This window comes from Ranitomeya imitator, chromosome 1, assembly GCF_032444005.1.
Source record: "Ranitomeya imitator isolate aRanImi1 chromosome 1, aRanImi1.pri, whole genome shotgun sequence".
NCBI classification, from domain to species: Eukaryota; Metazoa; Chordata; class Amphibia; order Anura; family Dendrobatidae; genus Ranitomeya; species Ranitomeya imitator.
The window spans coordinates 553624829-553648335 of record NC_091282.1 but is presented as its reverse complement, the minus strand read 5'-3'; the positions used below and the strand labels follow the sequence as shown (position 1 = coordinate 553648335).

The 23507-nt window shown below is 45.9% G+C and overlaps 1 protein-coding gene across 1 annotated transcript in view; it reads right to left on the bottom strand.

Annotated features, from left to right (window-relative positions):
* LOC138678525 (protein DVR-1-like) overlaps positions 1-21523 on the bottom strand; it is a 28969-nt gene extending 7446 nt beyond the window's left edge. Inside the window, exon 1 of the mRNA XM_069767726.1 lies at positions 21256-21523. Within this exon, the coding sequence (XP_069623827.1) occupies positions 21256-21523 (268 nt within the window). The remainder of the gene's footprint in view (positions 1-21255) is intronic.
* Positions 21524-23507: the final 1984 nt, after the last annotated feature.

Sequence of the window (23507 nt, the reverse complement as noted above, 5' to 3'; positions counted from 1 at the left end):
ACTCCCCTTGCCTTAAGGTGTTGCGGCTTAGAAAGTCCGCTCTGACATTTTCTTTTCCTCTTATGTGTAGAGCGGTTAGGGATAAGAAGTGTTTTTCCGCTGTCTGGAACAGACAATCCGCCACTCTCATCAGTGACTCGGAATGAGTTCCACCCTGATGATTTATGTATGCGACCGCCACCTGGTTGTCCGATAGGATCTTGACATGATGACCCTGTAGATATATGAGGAATTTTTTCACTGAAAGCTCTACTGCCATTAACTCTTTCTGGTTGGAGGAGGCTGATGTTAGGGGAGGGGACCATAGACCCTGAACCATCATGTCATCCATGTGTGCTCCCCAACCCGAAGGGCTAGCATCTGTTGTTACAACACGTGTTATCTGAGACACCCAGGGAACTCCCGCCGATAAGTTTTCACTGTCTAGCCACCACCTAAGAGATGTAAGCGCTTTTGGACCTAAGGTAATCTGACTCTGCAGGGACCCCTGTAAGATTCTGTCATTAACCAGCACCTCGGATTGTAACGGTCTGGTGTGGAATTGGGCCCAACGGACAGCGGGAATGCAAGAGGTTAGGGAACCCAATAGTGACATAGCCTGTCTAAGGGTCATGGATGGTTTGTCAATTGCTTTAGACACCTGATGCTGGATATGTAATGATTTGTCGGGTTGAAGACAACACTGTTGGGATTCTGAGTTTAATGACAGTCCTAAAAATCTTTGTATTTTTTGAGGCTGTAAATGAGATTTCTCATAATTTATGATCCACCCCAGACGCTCCAGTCTGGATGTGGCTGTTTCTAGCTGGGACAGGCAATGGTCTGCTGAGCTCCCTACTATAAGAAAGTCATCCAAGTAGGGAATGATCAGGATGTCGGACTCTCGCAAGTGCGCCATGACCTCATCCACTAGTTTTGTGAACACCCTAGGAGCCGCTGATAAGCCAAAGGGGAGAGCTCTGAACTGGAAATGGCGAATGCTACCCTCCATTGACACAGCTACTCTCAGGAACCTCTGGAAATCTTCATGTATTGGGACATGATAGTATGCGTCTTTAAGATCTACAACTACCATGAAACAGTGGTTAAACAACATCTTTATTGCTGAATTAATTGTTTCCATTTTGAAGGATTCATTAACCAGGAACTCATTAAGACATTTTAGATTAACCCCTCTGTGACCTTAGACGTACTATCCCGTCGAGGTGCCCTGGGCTTATCTGACCCTGGACGGGATAGTACGTCATAGCCGATCGGCCGCGCTCACGGGGGGAGCGCGGCCGAGTGTCAGCTGCTTATCGCAGCTGACATCCGGCACTATGTGCCAGGAGCGGTCACGGACCGCCCCCGGCACATTAACCCCTGGCACACCGCGATCAAAGATGATCGCGATGTGCCGGCGGTGCAGGGAAGCACCGCGCAGGGAGGGGGCTCCCTGCGGGCTTCCCTGAGACCCCCGGAGCAACGCGATGTGATCGCGTTGCTGCGAGGGTCTCACCTCCCTCCCTGCTCCCTCCAGCCCCGGATCCAAGATGGCCGCGGATCCGGGTCCTGCAGGGAGGGAGGTGGCTTCACAGAGCCTGCTCAGAGCAGGCACTGTGAAGCATGCAGCGCTGCATGTCAGATCAGTGATCTGACAGAGTGCTGTGCAAACTGTCAGATCACTGATCTGTGATGTCCCCCCCTGGGACAAAGTAAAAAAAAAAATTTCCAAATGTGTAAAAAAAAAAAAAAAAAATATTCCAAAATAATGAAAAAAAAAAAAAAAATATTCCCATAAATACATTTCTTCATCTAAATAAAAAAAAAAAAAAACAATAAAAGTACACATATTTAGTATCGCCGCGTCCATAGCGACCCGACCTATAAAACTGTCCCACTAGTTAACCCCTTCAGTAAACACCGTAAGAAAAAAAAAAAAAAACGAGGCAAAAAACAACGCTTTATTATCATACCGCCGAACAAAAAGTGGAATAACACGCGATCAAAAGGACAGATATAAATAGCCATGGTACCGCTGAAAGCGTCATATTGTCCCGCAAATAAAGAGCTGCCAGACAGCATCATCAGCAAAAAAATAAAAAAGTTATAGTCCTGAGAATAAAGCGATGCAAAAATAATTATTTTTTCTGTAAAATAGTTTTTATCGTATAAAAGCGCCAAACCATAAAAAAATGATATAAATGAGGTATCGCTGTAATCGTACTGACCCGAAGAATAAAACTGATTTATCAATTTTACCAAACGCGGAACGGTATAAACGCCTCCCCCAATAGAAATTCATGAATAGCTGGCTTTTGGTCATTCTTCCTCACAAAAATCGGAATAAAAAGCGATCAAAAAATGTCACGTGCCCAAAAATGTTTTCAATAAAAACGTCAACTCGTCCCGCAAAAAACAAGACCTCACATGACTCTGTGGACCAAAATATGGAAAAATTATAGCTCTCAAAATGTGGTATTGCAAAAAATATTTTTTGCAATAAAAAGGGTCTTTCAGTGTGTGACGGCTGCCAATCATAAAAATCCGCTAAAAAACTCGCTATAAAAGTAAATCAAACCCCCCTTCATCACCCCCTTAGTTAGGGAAAAATAAAAAAAAAATGTATTTATTTCCATTTTCCCATTAGGGCTAGGGTTAGGGCTAGGGTTAGGGCTAGGGCTAGGGTTAGGGTTAGGGCTAGGGTTAGGGCTAGGGTTAGGGCTAGGGCTAGGGCTGGGGCTACAGTTAGGGTTGGGGCTAAAGTTAGGGTTAGGGTTTAGATTACATTTACAGTTGGGAATAGGGTTGGGATTAGGGTTAGGGGTGTGTCAGGGTTAGAGGTGTGGTTAGGGTTACCGTTGGAATTAGGGTTAGGGGTGTGTTTAGATTAGGGTTTCAGTTATAATTGGGGGGTTTCCACTGTTTCGGCACATCAGGGGCTCTCCAAACACGACATGGCGTCCGATCTCAATTCCAGCCAATTCGGCGTTGAAAAAGTAAAACAGTGCTCCTTCCCTTCCGAGCTCTCCTGTGTGCCCAAACAGGGGTTTACCCCAACATATGGGGTATCAGCGTACTCAGGACAAATTGGACAACAACTTTTGCGGACCAATTTCTCCTGTTACCCTTGGGAAAATACAAAGCTGGGGGCTAAAATATAATTTTTGTGGAAAAAAAAAAATTTTTTATTTGCATGGCTCTGCGTTATAAACTGTAGTGAAATACTTGGGGGTTCAAAGCTCTCACAACACATCAAGATGAGTTCCTTAGGGGGTCTACTTTCCAAAATGGTGTCACTTGTGGGGGGTTTCTACTGTTTAGGTACATTAGGGGCTCTGCAAACGCAATGTGACGCCTGCAGACCATTCCATCTAAGTCTGCATTCCAAATGGCGCTCCTTCCCTTCCGAGCCCTCCCATGCGCCCAAACGGTGGTTCCCCCCCACATATGGGGTATCAGCGTACTCAGGACAAATTGGACAACAACTTTTGGGGTCCAATTTCTCCTGTTACCCTAGGGAAAATACAAAACTGGGGGCTAAAAAATAATTTTTGTGGGAAAAAAAATTTTGTTTTATTTTTATGGCTCTGCATTATAAACTTCTGTGAAGCCCTTGGTGGGTCAAAGTGCTCACCACACATCCAGATAAGTTCCTTAGGGGGTCTACTTTCCAAAATGGTGTCACTTGTGGGGGGTTTCAATGTTTAGGCACATCAGTGGCTCTCCAAACGCAACATGGCGTCCCATCTCAATTTCTGTCAATTTTGCATTGAAAAGTCAAACTGCGCTCCTTCCCTTCCGAGCTCTCCCATGCGCCCAAACAGTGGTTTACTGCCACATATGGGGTATCAGCGTACTCGGGACAAATTGGACAACAACTTTTGAGGTCCAATTTCTTCTCTTACCCTTGGAAAAATGAAAAATTGGGGGCAAAAATATAATTTTTGTGAAAAAATACGATTTTTTATTTTTACGGTTCTGCATTATAAACTTCTGTGAAGCACTTGGTGGGTCAAAGTGCTCACCACACCTCTAGATAAGTTCCTTAGGGGGTCTACTTTCCAAAATGGTGTCACTTGTGGGGGGTTTCAATGTTTAGGCACATCAGTGGCTCTCCAAACGCAACATGGCGTCCCATCTCAATTTCTGTCAATTTTGCATTGAAAAGTCAAACTGCGCTCCTTCCCTTCCGAGCTCTCCCATGCGCCCAAACAGTGGTTTACTGCCACATATGGGGTATCAGCGTACTCAGGACAAATTGGACAACAACTTTTTGGGTCCAATTTCTCCTGTTACCCTTGGTAAAATAAAACAAATTGGAGCTGAAGTAAATTTTGTGTGTAAAAAAGTTAAATGTTCATTTTTATTTACACATTCCAAAAATTCCTATTAAACACCTGAAGGGTTAATAAACTTCTTGAATGTGGTTTTGAGCACCTTGAGGGGTGCAGTTTTTAGAATGGTGTCACACTTGGGCATTTTCTATCATATAGACCCCTCAAAATGACTTCAAATGAGACGTGGTCCCTAAAAAAAAATGGTGTTGTAAAAATGAGAAATTGCTGGTCAACTTTTAACCCTTATAACTCCCTAACAAAAAAAAAAATTGGTTCCAAAATTATGCTGATGTAAAGGAGACATGTGGGAAATGTTACTTATTAAGTATTTTGTGTGACATATCTCTGTGATTTAAGGGTATAAAAATTCAAAGTTTGAAAATTGCGAAATTTTCAAAATTTTCGCCAAATTTCCGTTTTTTTCACAAATAAATGCAGGTACTATCAAAGAAATTTTACCACTATCATGAAGTACAATATGTCACGAGAAAACAATGTCAGAATCACCAGGATCCGTTGAAGCGTTTCGGAGTTATAACCTCATAAAGGGACAGTGGTCAGAATTGTAAAAATTGGCCTGGTCATTGACGTGCAAACCACCCTTGGGGGTAAAGGGGTTAATGATCGTTCTAAAAGATCCATCTGGCTTTTTGATCAGAAAAAGAGGAGAATAGAATCCCCTTCCGCTTTCTGATTCTGGGATTTCCACCAATACATTTTTAGCGCATAAGTTCATGACTTCTGCTTCTAGAGCTGCTTGCTCCAGGGGGGAGGAACGAAAAGGGGTTAATTTGAATTTATCTCGAGGCCAATGATTGAAGTCCAGCCTTTGACCTTTAGTAACAATACCTCTGACCCATCTACTGTTCGTAATGTCAAGCCACGCTGAGGAGAATGCTGACAGTCTACCCCCCACAGGGATCGCTAGTCATTGGTCCGGTTTTTTCTGATCCTTTGAGGAACGGCGAAACATGTAGCCCGTACCTCTACCGCGTCTGTCTTCCATCTGAAACTTTCTCTAGTGGGAGAGGACCCGCATTTCTTCCCGCGTCCAAACCTTCTTCGATTGAAGGGTCGGCGGTAGGATGCCGAGTACAGGCTGGGAAACTTCTTTTTGTCATCGCCTACTTTTTCTAGTAATTCATCCAGCGTTGGACCAAAGAGATATTGTCCCTCGCACGGAATGGCGCAGAGTTTAGTTCTGGACTGAATGTCACCCGACCAGCACTTTAACCATAGGGCTCTGCGAGCCGCGTTAGATAGTCCTGCCGCTCTAGCTGCCATTTTGACAGAGTCCACAGATGCGTCCGATAGGAACGCCGCAGCATTCTGAATTGTCGGTAGCGCTTTCAGAATAGAATCTCTGGATGCCCCGTCCTTCAGCTGAGACTCTAATTGATCTAGCCAGACCATTAATGACCTGGCTGTGCATGTTGCGGCCACGGCTGGTCTGAGGGATCCTGCCGCCATCTCCCAGGTACCTTTTAGGAAGATATCCGCCTTCCTGTCTAGGGGATCTTTGAGGGACCCCATATCCTCAAAGGGTAATGAGGCTTTCTTCGACGCTTTTGCTACTGCCGCGTCCAACTTAGGGGCTTTATCCCATGTATCCACCACCGGATCAAAGGGATACCTGTGTTTTAAAGCTGGCGGTAAGGCCCCCTTTTTTTCCGGTTTCTTCCATTCTCGGAGGATCAGCTCTTGGATCTTCTCATTTACCGGAAAAGATCTATGTTTTTTATGATCTAACCCACTAAACATTAACTCCTGTTTTGAGGGCTGTGATTTGGGTTCCTCTATACCCATCATGCCTCTAACTGATTTGACCACCCTGTCAATCTTCTCCAAGGGTAGACAAAATCGTCCAGACTCCTCATCTGATGAAGAGGAGAAAGGACTAGAGAGATAGGTACTTTCTTCTCTTTCCTCATCTGACGAATTAGAGTCCAGAGGCGTCCTATGCTTCGAGCCTTCCGCTTGGGATAGGGATCGTAATGACTCCCTTACTTCAAGCCGGATCATTTCCTTTAAGTTTGCTGTGCTCACGGACTCTTCAGCTACCTAGGGGAGGACAATATAGGTGATAACCACTATCTGACCTAAAGTCACTTCCACCCAACCACTCCTGTAGACCTCACCGTCTGTTGTATACAGGGGGTACATAACTTTTTCGAACAAGAGTCAGGTAAGGGGACTCCACAGAGGGCACACTCCTTATGTTTTGACTTATCCGTACTCTTCTTCCCCTGAAAAGATAAAGTATAAGGGGCCCGCGTCACAGAGTGAACGTTCACGTAGATCACTTACCCGTGCGCCAAAGTCAAGTACCGGAATCCGAGGGGGTTCTTTCCTAGTCGAAGCTCTGGATCCCTGTTCGAATGAGCTTTTTCGACTGGGCTGGTCGCCTCTATCCTTTTTGGGCTTCTGACGCACCTCGTCTGACAGCTGCTGCTGCTGCTGCTGACCACCACTCTCCATGACGAATTGCGATCAAAAAGCAAGGTTCTGACATTTTAACCTGCTTATATCCCCCTTGGATCCGGTCAGCAGATGGGCCAGCGCTAACCCTATTGGTTCTGGACATCGCAGGGAGGGCAGGAGGGCTGTCGGACGAACCGGCGTCCAGATGCGATGGGCGCCGCCATTTTGGACCGACCGCGCATGCGCAGATGTCCGGCGACCCGGAAGCGGCTACCAAACTCCGCCCCCCCACGTCACCGCACCCGGAAACGCTCCAGCACACGCTGAGAGCGGTGCAGGATGCCGGGGACAGATTGGCAGCGCTCCGGAGCTCACCCACACACCTGAGCCCGGCACCCGCAGCCACGCCGCACCACCAATGGGAATACTTACCTGCGCCGACGCTGATGGATGCAGGAAATCCTCCGGACTCCGCTCCCTGCTGCGAACGCCACCGACGTGCAATCCAGCAAGGACCACCGTGGCGTCTCCAGGGATCTCCGCACCGGCCGAGGTATGAGACCCCCCCGCTACCGTAATCGGCCGGCCTGGGCTTCTGCTCTGTAGGCACCCGTCCCCTCAGGAACAGGAAACCAACTGAGGCAAGGGAGAGGTACCGCCCTTTTGTATCTGTAGGTTTCCTGTTCCTAATGGGCGGATCCCCTCTCTCGTCGTGCTGTCATGGGAGTCCGAGTAAAGAGACATTCAGAACATGCAGGAGAGCAGAGCACAGGAGAGGATACCAGGGGAAGTCCAGCCCCGAGCAGGCTGCTTCCTTCTAAGGTGCAGAAGCCGGTAGCTGGAACACCGAGGATTGTAAGGCCCTCCACGACTTACATCAGAGACCGGCAGGAGGCACGGTGACACACTTAGAGGCTGGGGCGTGCTAGAGTCCCTATAAACCGCCTCAAGTCAGCAGTCATAGGGGTCATATCCCATCCTATATGGGGGACAGAGAGAGCGAGAGAACACCTGTGAGAACCTTATTTGAAGCCATAGGCAGTAAGGGACTACAACACCACGGGGCTAGAGGAAGGCTTTGATTTCCACCTGATAAGGAGACTTCGAACTTGCCTCCAAGCCGGACAGATCCTGCCTGCCCTGTGATCTGGTGCCCTGGACTGTGGCTGCTGAAGTCTTCAGTAAACCAGGTAAAGAGACTGCAAACCTGTGTCCTCATTCTTTACTGCACCTTTCACCATCTTCCATCTACACACCGGGAGCCCTGGGGATATACTTCACATGCGGGAAGTTATACCATCTAGCTGCCATAACATCACCCCAGCGGACCCCTTAAAGCAGCGTCTGTCCTTACTGACTGAATACCACAAGTGGCGTCATGAACATAAACTTTATTCCCTTTAAAGACCTTCCCCTTTTACATGGGCGCCCAGGGCCACGGACCGGGTTGCCACCGTGACATCCCCCTGTGAAACTCAGGACCCAGTACAGAGTACCCCATGGCCCTGGCAGGCGACTCACAAGCAGCATATAGCCTGGTGCAGTGTTGAAAAATGGCTGATGGGACACTGCCATGTTCCCTTCTAAAAGCCTCTTCATGATCTTGCCCAATTAGTCTCTAGACAAATCTCCAACTGTCACCAAGACAAAAGCATAACTCCTTGCTGAAGAGAATAGACCTCCATTGACATCTTGCGCTACAGCAGGATTGCCTTTGAGATCGGTGGTGTGAAGTCAATGAAATATCTATAGCTGGAGATTGGGTCAGATGTTGTGCAAACACCTCATGATGCATATCAAAGGCACTGATCATTAGGATTGTAATATGACCCCCCATTTCAATTAAAGCACAGAATAAATCACTAAGATACAGATTACATTGATTTGATGGTAGTGTAAGTGTGACACCCCAGGGTCCTGGTCATCAAAGTGGCATTGCTTTCCATTTGGGGAGAGTGATGTCACGCTTGGAAGCAAGGGAAGGTCTCTTCTATCAGGTAAACACATACATGCAACATGTTCGCACTCCTGGCCAGAAGGGGGAGCACTGAACCCGGCTTTCCGGGGAACTGCCCTTGATACATATTCTGCCTGGAGGGGGAAGTCAGGGAGTTAGTTCGTGCCAGACAGCAGACGTGAGCAGTCTGTCAGGAAGACAGTAGTGTGCAGTCAGACAGTGTCAGAAGGACTGAAGTGGGCTGTGCAGCCGTAGTAGCTGCAGCTCCTGGGGAAAGAGATACCGAAAGAAGGACAGTTGTAGAGAGTGTGCAAAAGAGTAAAGCACAGGAGAGAGACATCTGGGAAGGATAGCTGTGACTTGGCTACCTCCCTGGCTGAGCACAGACACCGGTAATCGGAAGACCAAGGCTGTGTTGGCTCCAAGAGGCATAGCAGAAACTGTCAGGACAGCTGGACTAAGTTACCTGTCCGCCTTTATACCCAGGAGGCACAGTGACACACAGAGCCCGAGTCGTGATAGAGACCCTATAAAAAGGCTCGAGTCACTTATCATATGGGTTTGTGTCCCCCCCTTTATGGAGGACAGAGAGGAAAAGTGAGGACTTTGCCAGAAGCCATAGGCAGTAAGGGACTACAACACCACCACGCTATGAGGAAGGCTTTCATCTCCACCTGGTAGAGGGGACTCTGAACTTGCTTCCAAGCCGGTCGGACCCTGCCTGTACCTGTGATCTGGTGCCCTGGACAGCGGTTGCCTGAAGCCTTCAGTAAACCAGGTAAAGAGACTGCAAACCTGTGTCCTCCGTTCTCTACTGCACCATTCACCATATTCATCTATACACCGGGAGCCCTGGGGCCCTACTTCACCTGTGGTAAGTTGTACCATCTAGCTGCCATAACATCACCCCAGAGGACCCCTTTAATCAGCGTCGGTCCCCACTGACCGAATACCACAGGTGGCATCACTAACACAAACTTTATTAAACCCTTAAAGACCTTCCCCTTTGATTGGGGAGCCAGGGCCACAGACCGGGTCGCAACCACCGTGACATCCCCTTTAAGTACCGGGCCCGGTACCGAGTACCCCACAGCCCTGGTGGGCAATCCATAAGCAAGTTGTGGGATGCAGTGACAGATAGAAGGCAGAGCAAGGGATAACACATGTAACAGTTTTAATTTAACAGGGGGTTAACTCCTCGCAGGGAGGTGCAGGGGTAAATGGGGAGAATAACAGTCCACTTGTAAAAGATATGCAGAGTTAAGGGAAAATTAATCAGATAAAGGCAGTTCTTTTGAATGCTGCATGGGAGTCAATAGCGCTAACAGCAGCTGGGGCGGTGCTGGTATAAAAAGGTCCAGCTGGTAACGGTGATCCGTCTTCTGGGGGCAGCGGTCAGTGTCCGGTACCTTCTGCCGAGCCCCTACTCCATGAACATATGCGGCCGGAGCAAACAAGGCCACAGCACAAGCAGGGTCTCTCGTGGGCAGGAAAGTATATGCTGGCAAGGTGGGCTGAAAAAGTCTGTCCAATACCCAGTTCTCTCTTTGCGCATGTGCGCTGTACTCACAGTCATGAAGCACACAGGACCTCTCTCTGTGCTGCGTGCTGCCTGTTCCTGCCAAGTCTGTAGCACCAACAACAGCTGGTGTGATGTTTCTCCAAAAAGGTCCTGTAGACAATGGTCCAACAACTACAACGAAGGCAGCAGCAAACAGTCCTGAACTCTGCCCTGGCTCTTAGGCTGACATGTGGTGCTTAGCTGAACAGGGCTCCCAGCTCTCTCCCTGTTACTGCGGTGGGCTCCGGCAGCATCCCGGAACCGGATCAGCTGCGTGTCATTGCGGCCTGGCTGCGCATCCCTCAAAGCCCGCTGTGCACACACCTTGCATCTGTCACCGCTGGCAGGAAACTGCCCAACACTGCACATGTTTTTACTTATGGCAGTGGAGCGGGGCTGCATGGATCCATCCTGCTTCCTGCCCGCACTTCCTGTCTCACACAGCAGCGGCTGAATGGCATTATTCAGTGCCACGGCTGTGCGAGACAAGAAGCTGCTGGCGATGGTGCGGCTTCAGGATACCGTGTGCAAAGGTGAGGTGAGGTTGGTTTGTGGGTGCAGAGAGGTGAATGGTGTGTGTGTGTGTGTGTGTGTGTGTGTGTGTGTGTGTGTGTGTGTGTGTGTGTGTGTGTGTGTGTGTGTGTGTGTGTGTGTGTGTGTGTGTGTGTGTGTGTACAGTGGGGCAAAAAAGTATTTAGTCAGTCAGCAATAGTGCAAGTTCCACCACTTAAAAAGATGAGAGGCATCTGTAATTTACATCATAGGTAGACCTCAACTATGGGAGACAAACTGAGAAAAAAAAAATCCAGAAAATCACATTGTCTGTTTTTTTAACATTTTATTTGCATATTATGGTGGAAAATAAGTATTTGGTCAGAAACAAAATTTCATCTCAATACTTTGTAATATATCCTTTGTTGGCAATGACAGAGGTCAAACGTTTTCTGTAAGTCTTCACAAGGTTGCCACACACTGTTGTTGGTATGTTGGCCCATTCCTCCATGCAGATCTCCTCTAGAGCAGTGATGTTTTTGGCTTTTCGCTTGGCAACACGGACTTTCAACTCCCTCCAAAGGTTTTCTATAGGGTTGAGATCTGGAGACTGGCTAGGCCACTCCAGGACCTTGAAATGCTTCTTACGAAGCCACTCCTTCGTTGCCCTGGCGGTGTGCTTTGGATCATTGTGATGTTGAAAGACCCAGCCACGTTTCATCTTCAATGCCCTTGCTGATGGAAGGAGGTTTGCACTCAAAATCTCACGATACATGACCCCATTCATTCTTTCATGTACCCGGATCAGTCGTCCTGGCCGCTTTGCAGAGAAACAGCCCCAAAGCATGATGTTTCCACCACCATGCTTTACAGTAGGTATGGTGTTTGATGGATGCAACTCAGTATTCTTTTTCCTCCAAACACGACAAGTTGTGTTTCTACCAAACAGTTCCAGTTTTCTACAGTTCATTCACTAGGTCCCCCCGCGTGGTTCTGGGATTTTTGCTCACCGTTCTTGTGATCATTCTGACCCCACGGGGTGGGATTTTGTGTGGAGCCCCAGATCGAGGGAGATTATCAGTGGTCTTGTATGTCTTCCATTTTCTAATTATTGCTCCCACTGTTGATTTCTTCACTCCAAGCTGGTTGGCTATTGCAGATTCAGTCTTCCCAGCCTGGTGCAGGGCTACAATTTTGTTTCTGGTGTCCTTTGACAGCTCTTTGGTCTTCACCATAGTGGAGTTTAGAGTCAGACTGTTTGAGGGTGTGCACAGGTGTCTTTTTATACTGATAACAAGTTTAAACAGGTGCCATTACTACAGGTAATGAGTGGAGGAAAGAGGAGACTCTTAAAGAAGTTACAGGTCTGTGAGAGCCAGAAATCTTGATTGTTTGTTTCTGACCAAATACTCATTTTCCACCATAATATGCAAATAAATTGTTAAAAAAACAGACAATGTGATTTTCTGGATTTTGTTTTCTCAGTTTGTCTCCCATAGTTGAGGTCTACCTATGATGTAAATTACAGACGCCTCTCATCTTTTTAAGTGGTGGAACTTGCACTATTGCTGACTGACTAAATACTTTTTTGCCCCACTGTATGTATGTATGTGGAGGACAGAGCAGTGATGAGGCAGAAGGCAATGATTGGTTTGACGGAGAGGGCAATGATGGTGGTTATGGGGCAGAAGGCAATGATGTGGGCAGAAAGGGCAATAATGGGGGTGGTGGGAGAGGAGGAAATGATGGAGGAATGGGTAATGATGGGGTGGTGGGGAAAAGACAATGATGGGGATTTGGGGGAGGAGGACATGATGGAGGTCGTGGAATGGGTAATGATGGGGGTGGTGTGGGTGAAAGCGATGGAGGTGGTGAAGATAGCAATCATGGCGGTGGGTGGACAATGAGGGGTGTGGGGGATTGGAGGAAGGGGGATTTATAAAGGATTTAGGAACGGGGAGGTGGAGGAAGACATTATTATTCGATTAATAGGTCTAACACAGTCCCTTAGTGTATAGTGTACTCACTTATTATGTATAACACCATCCTTAGCTACATAGTTTCCTCTTTTGTTATGTATAACACCATCCCTTATTACGTACCATCCTCTCTAGTTATATATGATGCCCTCCCTTATTATATAGCTTCCTCTGCTGTCTCTTACATAGTGTATTCTTGTTATTTTTGTTATTTACAGCTCCCTTTATTAGATAGTCCCTTTTGTTAGATATAAAATGTCTACTGATGGTGACCAGACAGTCAATCAGCTCCTTCTTTAGAAAAGAAGCTTTCTCATGCTCCATCAACCATCATTGCATTATACAGCGAACAAGACAGGACAGTATGTAATAAAAAACCAGGGCTCTATAAAATCCAATATGTAAGGGACTGTGCTGTACATAAGAAAGGGCACTGTACAATAAGGAACAGCAATATACATAATAAGGGAGACTATGTAATATAAGTATGTATGTCTTCCTCTTTACAATAGAACCAGTGGTATAGCCATTTCTTTAAAGTGTCCCATGAGCCAATTTTCAACAGATCGATGCCTGGGTACATATTGCTCATGCTACTATGAGCAACATGCATGGCCTAAACATGCCAACATAGCCTGCCCAGACTTGTTGCCCATCAAGCACATCTTGGATGTAATTGGTCAAAAATTGCAAATGGACCGTTCATCAGCAGATTCTAATAATTTGAGTTGCCCAAGTGCATTCGACATGACAACCATTAGTAACCTCATTGATAGCATGCAAAGAAGTGCAAATGCCTGTAAATCTGCACATGGCATGCATACTCAATAAATCAAACCTTAGGTTCCATTGTTTGTACATCATCATGTTCATGGGCCATGTGATGTTTAGAATTCCACAACTTTTCCACTTGGTGTTGCAGTTACCACGGGAGAGTGGGGGAGTATATTTTAGGCTGTGTGCACACATAGCAGTTTTTCGCGTTTTTTCGCTATAAAAACCGCGAAAAACGGTCACATTAAGCATCCTATTTAATAGAATGCAATCCGCATTTTTTTGTGCACATGCTGCATTTTTTTCCTGAGCGGACTCGCATTCCAGAAAAAAACGCAGCATGTTCATTAAATTTGCAGAATCGCGGGGATTCTGCACACCTATGAATGCATTGATCTGCTTACTTCCCGCATGGGGCTATGCCCACCATGCGGGAAGTAAGCAGATCACGTGCGGTTGTTACCCAGGGTGGAGGAGAGGAGACTCTCCTCCACGGACTGGGCACTATATAATTGGTAAAAAAAAAGAATTAAAATTAAAAAAATCGTGATATACTCACCTTCGATGGCCCCCGGAGTCTTCCTGCCCCTCAGCGCTGCACGCGGCCGCTTCCGTTCCTGTAGATGGTGTGTGAAGGACCTTCGATGATGTCGCGGTCACATGACCGCGATGACGTCGCGGTCACGCGACGTCATCGAAGGTCCTGCACACACCATCTATAGGAACGGAAGCCGCTGAGGAGGAGATCGGCTGTTTGCGGTAGGTGAGTATAACCATTTTTTTAAAATTATTTTTAACATTCTATCTTTTACTATTGATGCGGCATAGGCTGCATCAATAGTAAAAAGTTGGTCACACTTGTCAAACAAAGTGTGACCAACCTGTCGTTCAGTTATCCAAGCGATGCCACAGATCGCTTGGAAAACGCTAGCATTCTGCAAGGCAATTATGCTTGCAAAACGCTAGTTTTCTGCGGGAATATGCATGCCAATTCCGCATGCGATATTCCCGCGGCAGGAGGCGCAGAATTGCCGCGGCAATTCTGCAACGTGTGCACTTAGCCTTACACTTAAACCTCCCCCCTCAACATGGGGAGAACTTGAACATGTGATACTTTGAGGATACACTGTAGTACATTACCTAACCTGACAGTGTTTGTTTGACAGGTATTCTATTAGATTCTGCCAGAAGTGGAGTCTAAGGCTATGTGCACACGCTGCGGACTGGTGTGCGGATTTTTCCGCACCGATTTTGATAAATCCACAGGGCAAAAACACTGCGTTTTTCCTGCGGATTTATCACGGATTTTCCGCGGTTTTTGTGCAGTTTCTACAGCGGTTTTACACCTGCGTTTTTTTTAATATGGAGCAGGTTTCAAAACGCTGCGGATTCCGCACAAAGAATTGACATGCTGCGGAAAATAAACCGCAGCGTTTCCACACTTTTTTTCCACAGCATGTGCACAGCGGGTTTTTTTTTCCATAGGTTAACATGGTACTGTACACCGCATGGAAAACTGCTGCGGATCTGCAGCGTCAAAAACTCTGCAGATCCGCAGTAAAAACCGCAACGTGTGCACATAGCCTCATAGGCTGAGGTAAAGAGTCTCTTTGTTGCCATAGTAAGCAAATACAACTCTCAATCACATTGCTGTCAAATGGGCTGACAGGACAGGGCACGCTCATACTTGAGATATAGTTGGACCAGTGCAATCAGAATTAAAAAAAAAAAAAAAAAAAAATAGTGGATCGCACACACATACAAAGTCTATGGGTGCATGTGAAACAACAGTGCGATTCTTGCGGACACCAGCAATGGAGCAATTAATTTCTCAGTCTCCTCCACACCTGTGCTCAGATTGTTTGATGCGAGAGGATCGGAGCACAGGGCACTGACACTCGCAGCAGAGTCCTTAGCATATCACATCCGATGCCATATGCTAATGTGACTCAGGCTACAGTATGATTTCTGGAATGTATCTCCATGCTGGATTGCAGTACACCACGTGCAATCTGGACATAATTGCATCCTTCTGCAGAAGGGCTTTAACCCCTTAGCGACCGCCGATACGCCTTTTAACGGGGGCCGCTAAGGGTACTTAAACCACAGCGCCGTTAATTAACGGCGCTGTGGAAAAAGTAAATAGCGCCCCCAGAGTCGGATTTTCTCCAGGGTCTCGGCTGCCGGGGGTAGCCGAGACCCCAGAGAACATGATTCGGGGTTTTTTTTACCGACCCTGCATTTGCGATCGCCGGTAATTAACCGTTTACCGGCGACCGCAAAGAAAAAAAAAAAGTGTAATTCTCTGTCCTCTGATGTGATCGCACATCAGAGGACAGAGAAATAGGGGGATTCAGGGACCCTATTATACTTACCGGTGTCCCTGGATCCTCCTGCTGCTCCTCCTGGCTGCCGGGGAAAAGAAAATGGCGGGCGCATGCGCAGTGCGCCCGCCATCTATCGCCATCTGCCGGCCGACAGGAGAAGAGCAGTTGGGGCTAAAATTAGGGTTAGGGCTAGGGCTAGAGTTAGGGTTGGGGCTAAATTTAGGGTTCTTTCACACTTACGTCGGTACGGGGCCGTCGCAATGAGTCGTCCCGACATACCAACGCACGTTGTGAAAATTGTGCACAACGTGGGCAGCGGATGTAGTTTTTCAACGCATCCGCTGCCCAATCTATGTCCTGGGGAGGAGGGGGCGGAGTTACGGCCACGCATGCGGTCAAAAATGGCGGACGCGACGTACAAAAAAACGTTACATTGAACGTTTTTTATGCCGACGGTCCACCAAAACACAACTGATCCAGTGCACGACGGACGCGACGTGTGGCCATCCGTCACGATCCGTCGGCAATACAAGTCTATGGGCCAAAAACGCATCCTGCGGGCACATTTGGAGGATCTGTTTTTTGTCCAAAACGACGGATTGCGACGGATGCCAAACGACGCAAGTGTGAAAGTAGCCTTAGGGCTAGGGTTAGGGTTGGGGCTAAAGTTAGGGCTAGGGTTGGGGCTAAAGTTAGGGTTAGAGTTTGGATTAGAGTTGGTATTAGGGTTAGGGTTGACATTAGGGTTACGCTTGGGATTAGGGTTAAGGTTAGGGTTGTGATTAGGGGTGTATTGGGATTAGGGTTAGGTTTGAGGTTAGGGTTGAGATTAGGATTAGGGGTGTGCTGGATTTAGGGTTTTGATTAGGGTTATGGTTAGGGTTGACATTAGGGTTGTTTTGGGGTAAGGGTTGTGATTATCATTAGGGTTAGTGATTCGGATTATGGATCGGGTTGGGATTAGGGTTAGGGGTGTGTTGGGGTTAGGGTTAGAGCTAGAATTGGGGTGTTTCCACTGTTTAGGTACATCAGGTGGTCTCAAAACACGACAGCCAATTTTGCGCTCAAAAAGTCAAATGGTGCTCCCTCCCTTCTGAGCTCTGCCGTGCGCCCAAACAGTGGTTTACCCCCACATATGGGGCATCAGCATACTCGGGATAAATTGGACAACAACTTTTGGGGTCCAATTTCTCCTGTTACCCTTGTGAAAATAAAAACTTGGGGGCTACAATATCTTTTATGTGGAAAAAAAATCTTTTTTTATTTTCACGACTCTGCATTCTAAACTTCTGTGAAGCACTTGGGCATTCAACGTTCTCACCACACATCTAGATAAGTTCCATGGGGGGTCTAGTTTCCAAAATGGGGTCACTTGTGGGGGGTTTCCACTGTTTAGGCACATCAGGGGCTCTCCAAACGCGACATGGCATCCGATCTCAATTCCAGACAATTCTACATTGAAAAAGTAAAACGGCGCTCCTTCAATTCCAAGCTCTGCGGTGCGCCCAAACAGTGGTTTACCCCCACATATGGGGTATCGACGTATTCAGGAGAAATCGCACAACAACTTTTGTGGTCTAATTTCTCCTGTTACCCTTGTGAAAATAAGAATTTGTGGGCGAAAAGATAATTTTTGTGTAAACAAATGCGATTTTTTATTTTTCACGGCTCTACGTTATAAACTTCTGTGAAGCTCTTGGGGGTTCAAAGTGCTCACCACACATCTAGATAAGTTCCTTAAGGGGTCTAGTTTCCAAAATGGGGTCACTTGTGGGGGGTTTCCACTGTTTAGGCACATCAGGGGCTCTCCAAATGTGACATGGTGTCCCATCTCAATTCCAGCCAATTCTGCATTGAAAAAGTCAAACGGCGCTCCTTCACTTCCAAGTTCTGCGGTGCGCCCAAAAAGTGGTTTACCCCCACATATGGGGTATTGGCGTATTCAGGAGAAATTGCATAACAAAATTTATGGTTACATTTCTGTTTTTACACTTGTGAAAATAAAAAAAATGGTTCTGAATTAAAATGTTTGCAAAAAAAAAAGTTAAATGTTCATTTTTTCCTTCCACATTGTTTCAGTTCCTGTGAAGCACATAAAGGGTTAATAAACTTCTTGAATGTGGTTTTGAGAACCTTGAGGGGTGTAGTTTTTAGAATGGTGTCACACTTGGTTATTTTCTATCATATAGACCCCTCAAAATGACTTCAAATGTGATGTGGTCCTAAAAAAAAAAAAAAGTGTTGTAAAAATGAGAAATTGCTGGTCAACTTTTAACCCTTATAACTCCCTAACAAAAAAAAATTTTGTTTCCAAAATTGTGCTGATGTAAAGTAGACATTTGGGAAATGTTATTAACTTTTTTTCGTGACATATCTCTCTGATTTAAGGGCATAAAAATACAAAATTTGAAAATTGCAAAATTTTAAAAATTTTCGCCATATTTCCATTTTTTTCATAAATAATCGCAAGTAATATCGAAGAAATGTTACCACTAACATGAAGTACAATATGTCACGAAAAAACAGTCTCAGAATCAGCGGGATCCATTGAAGCGTTCCAGAGTTATAACCTCATAAAGTGACAGTGGTCAGAATTGCAAAAATTGGCTCGGTCATTAAGTACCAAATTGGCTCTGTCACTAAGGGGTTAAAGAACCTGACAGTTTTTACATGCTGCAAGATGTACACTGGCTGCATAATTTCACTCATGCATGTTTGACTATGTAATGCTGCAGTGTTTGAGAAAAAAGGAAAAATTTAAAAGCCTCCGGGGACTATTAAAATGTCAAGGGATTGTGTGACAACACAATGTCTCACAAGCCCAAGTGTTAACATTGCTGTAACAACACCAGAAGCAGAGGGAAGCCTAAGGCTGGCTTCACACTCAGCGTATGAAAATACGGTCCGTATATTACGGCCGTAATACGCTGAAAAGTCCCGAAAATAGTGGTCCGTAGCTCCTCCGTAGGCAGGGTGTTTCAGCATTTTTTGCGCATGGCATCCTCCGCATGTAATCCGTACTGCGTGTTTTTATCGCAGGCTTGCAAAACCGACATACGGCTATACAAGGGATCCATGTGTAAAAAAAAAAACCAAATATATATATATATATATATATATCAGTAGACACATATATGTATATATATTAATATTTCATCCAGCGCGATATGGCAGAAAGCCGGTAATTCAATTACCGGCTTTTGCCTTCTCCTTCCTAAACCCGACATGATATGAGACCTGGTTTACATGCAGTAAACCATCTCATATCACCATTTTTTTTGCATATTCCACACTACTAATGTTAGTAGTGTGTCTATGCAAAATTTGTCCGTTCTAGCTAGTAAATTAAGGGGTTAAATGGCGTGGGCTCCCGCACAATTTTCTCCGCCAGAGTAGTAAAGCCAGAGACTGAGGGCAGATATTAATAGCCTGAAGAGGGTCCATGGTTATTGGCCTCCCCATGGCTAAAAACACCTGCCCCCAGCCACCCCAGAAAAGGCACATCTGGAAGATGCGCCTATTCTGGCACTTGGCCACTCTCTTCCCATTCCCGTGTAGCGGTGGGATATGGGGTAATGAAGGGTTAATGCCACCTTGCTATTGTAAGGTGACATTAAGCCAAATTAATAATGGAGAGGCGTCAATTATGACACCTATCCATTATTAATCCAATACTAGTAAAGGGTTAAAAAAATACACAAACACATTATTTAAAATTATTTTAATGAAATAAAAACAAAGGTTGTTGAAATATTTTATTGAACGCCCAATCCAATCACTGATGACCCTCGTTCTGTAAAAAAAAAAAAAAAAACATAATAAACCAACAATATCCTTACCTTCCGCAGATCTGTAAAGTCCAACGATGTAAATCCATCTGAAGGGGTTAAAATATTTTGCAGCCACGAGCTTTGCTAATGCAACGTTGCTCATGTCTGCAAAACCCCGGAGAATGTAGGTAAAGTAGGTCAATGACCTATATTTACCTGCATTTGCGGTGAGGCGCCCTCTGCTGGTTGTTCCTAGATCGTGGGAACTTTCCTAGAAAGCTCCCAGGCTCGAGATCATAAGAGGGGGCCCTCTGCTGGTTGTCCTCATATATTTAAATAATGTGTTTGTGTATTTTTTTAACCCTTTACTAGTATTGGATTAATAATGGATAGGTGTCATAATTGACGCCTCTCCATTATTAATCTGGCTTAATGTCACCTTACAATAGCAAGGTGGCATTAACCCTTCATTACCCCATATCCCATCGCTACACTGCCCTCAGTCACTGGCTTTACTGCTCTGGCGGAGAAAATTGTGCGGGAGCCCACTCCAATTTTTTCCGCCATTTAACCCTTTAATTTAATAGCTAGAACGGCCAAATTTTGCACATACACACTACTAACATTAGTAGTGTGGAATATGCAAAAAAAAGGGGGATATGACATAATTTACTGTATGTAAACCATGTCTCAGTCGGGTTTAGGAAGGAGATAGCAAAAGCCAGCAATTGAATTACCGGCTTTTAAGCTATCTAGCGCTGGATGAAATATTAATATATATATATACATATATGTGTCTCAATGATAGATAGATATATAATCTATCTATGATATAGATATACCTATTCTATGTGTACACATTTATTCCACCTATTCTATTGTAAGCGGTCAGTGTGATTTTACTGTACACCGCACTGAATTGCCGGCTTTTCTCGCTAACACCGCTGCGTATTTCTCGCAAGTTACACTGCTGGTCCGTGTGTAATCCGTATTTTTTGGGCCCCCATAGACTTGCATTGGCGATTTTTTTGCGCAATATGGTGACAAACGCAGCATGCTGCGATTTTCTACAGCCGTAGAAAGCCGTATAATACGGATCAGTAAAATATGGCAGATAGGAGCTGGGGCATAGAGAATAATTGGGCCGTGTGTAATGCGTGTTTTACGGACGTATTTAATGCGCTCATACGTCCGTAAAACTCGCTAGTGTGACGCCGGCCTAAGTGTTATCTTTTATTTCGCTTTCATTTTTTCCTCCCTTTTTTACTTTGCTGCCCACATAGTGCGAAGGTCTGTTTTTAGGAAGAAGAATTGCACGTTTGAGTGTCAACATTCATTTTATCATGTGTGAGGCTGCAAAGGGAAAAAAAAATTCCAAGCATGTTGAAATTGCAAAAAAAAAGTGCAATACCACAAGTTTGTTTTTTTTGTAATTTCAGTGGTAAAAAAAATAAATAAATAAATTCTATAACACTTTTGCTCATGTTGCCATTTTTCAAGACCCGTAACAGTTTACATTTTTGGAATCAGAAGTCTGCAGTCACACAGAATGACTCCAGACTTTTCAATTTAGACCAGGTAACTACTTTAAGAGGACTGTGCTGGTTAATGAATTAGATAGCACTGTACTCCATAAAGTTGAGAACCAGCCTTACCTTGATCAGGAAAGACTCGGACAGTACTACCAGGGACATTGAACTCTTCCAAAAAGCATAAATCTTGTTTCTTCTTGTGGGCTGAGCTATCCATCCTCCGGTTGAAGATCTTCCACAATATAGAAGGTATAGGAGGAGGTGAGACAGGATTTGGCTTAGCTGGGAAGCCTAAGCTTCTTAAGAACATTTCTTCAGTGAGACTCATCTCAGAATCCATTATCAATGGGGCAACCACAGACAGAAAGACCCCCAGTGTGAGCCACCGCATTCTGGTAATCACTATAGAGCAATGCTGAATTCATGGATAATCTAGCTTTTTTTTCAGTAATCAGCTCCTAATTGGAGATGGTTGTGGGAAATCTTGTTGGATCAAATACTCTTAATGCCTCATTCAGATGTCAGTTATTTTTCTTGTACACAAAAAATGATTGCTTTAATCAGTGTTTTCATCAGTCAGTTTACCTTTAGTGTTTGATTGATGATTTTCTTGTATGATAAAATAAATAAATAAATTGCAAAGCTTCTCCTATGCACTACAATTTAAAAAACAGATAGCCCATGGACTGCACACAAATAGTGTGTGCCTTAACCCCTTAACGACCGCCGATATGCCTTTTAATGGCGGCAGTTAAGGGTACTTAAACCACAGCGCCGTTAATTAACGGAACTGTGGAAAAAGTGAATAGCGCCCCCCAGAGTCGGATTTTCTCTGGGGTCTCGGTTGCCGAGGGTAGCTGAGACCCCAGAGAACATGATTCGGGGGGGGTTTACCGACCCCCGGGTTGCGATCGCCGGTAATTAACCATTTACCAGCGGTCGCAAAAAAAGCAACGCGATTTCCCATTTAATTTCTGTCCTCTGATGTGATCGCACATCAGAGGACAGAGAAATGGGGTCCTCGATTGCCCCCCAATACTCACCCGTCTCCCCAGGTGCTCCTTGTGGCTCCCGATGAGCGCCGCCATCTTGTTCCAACAAAAAAATGGCGACCGCGTGCGCAGTGCGCCCGCCGGCTGACACCCGGAAGATCTTTGGGGTCTCGGCTGCCGGGGGCATACAGACAGACATACAAACAGACACAGTAGAGTAGCTACCAGGGGACAGAGGGTGTGATAGCCCCGAGTCCTACACTGCCACGTGGCTGCTATGGGGTGTCTTCCACGGCATCTGACATCTCCGCATAGTGGGAGCACTGACGTCAGCATGGCGCCTGCTGCTTTGAGATGTGCAGGCGTTTAAGACTGCATGCTGTAGAGACCATAGCAGCGGGCAAACGAGGAGAAGAGGTGAGTTATGTATTTTTGTTTTTAATCTGTGAAAATAGTGTCATCTCCAGAATACTGTATGGAAGACTATGGGTGCATTATACCCTGTAAAGGACTATAGAGAGAGCATTATACTGTATGGAGGACTATGGGGAGTGCATTATACTGTATAGAGGACTATGGGGAGTGCTTTATACTGTATGGAGAACTATGGGGAGTGCATTCTACTGTATGGAGGTGTCATTCACAGGGGTGTCACATCACCCTGGGAGACCTGGAGATAGGTCACAACAGGTAATAAATCACAGGTCCTCTTTAGAGACATTGTGATTCATGTCTTACTTTAAAGGGCCACTGTCACCCCCCTCCAGCCGTTATAAACTAAAAGAGCCACCTTGTGCAGCAGTAATGCTGCATTCTAACAAGGTGGCTCTTTTAGTTTTTGTTTCTGTTATTCCCACAATAAATGTATTTATAATTCTGCTGAAATACCTATCTTTGTCCATGGAGGCGGGTCTGATGCCTCCTCTTCGAGCGCCCAACTGCCGTCAGTCATCTCTTGTGTAGATTTTCGCCGCCCCCTCAGCGCTGTTATTGTGTGAACTCCGGCGCCTGCACTCTGCTCTTCTGCCTTGCGCAGGCGCATAGAGCATTTGCCATCCTAGCGCTGGTGCCGGGTTCCGTTCTTCGCCTGTGCGGGCAGTGCGGCCACCCTGTTACTGAATCCCCGCCCCGCACTGTGTTATGCATTATGCACAGTGCGGGGCTGGGATTCCTGGGCATGCGCACTGCGCTTCTCAGACGCTCCACAGGTCCCCCGCCTTTCAGCGTTGCTGGAATATACAGGTATCCTTGCCGGCGTTTGGAACAGCCGCACAGAACAACGCTGGAAGGTGGGGGACCTGTGGAGCGTCTGACAAGCGCAGTGCGCATGCCCAGGAATCCCAGCCCCGCACTGTGCATACTGCATAACACAGTGCGGGGCGG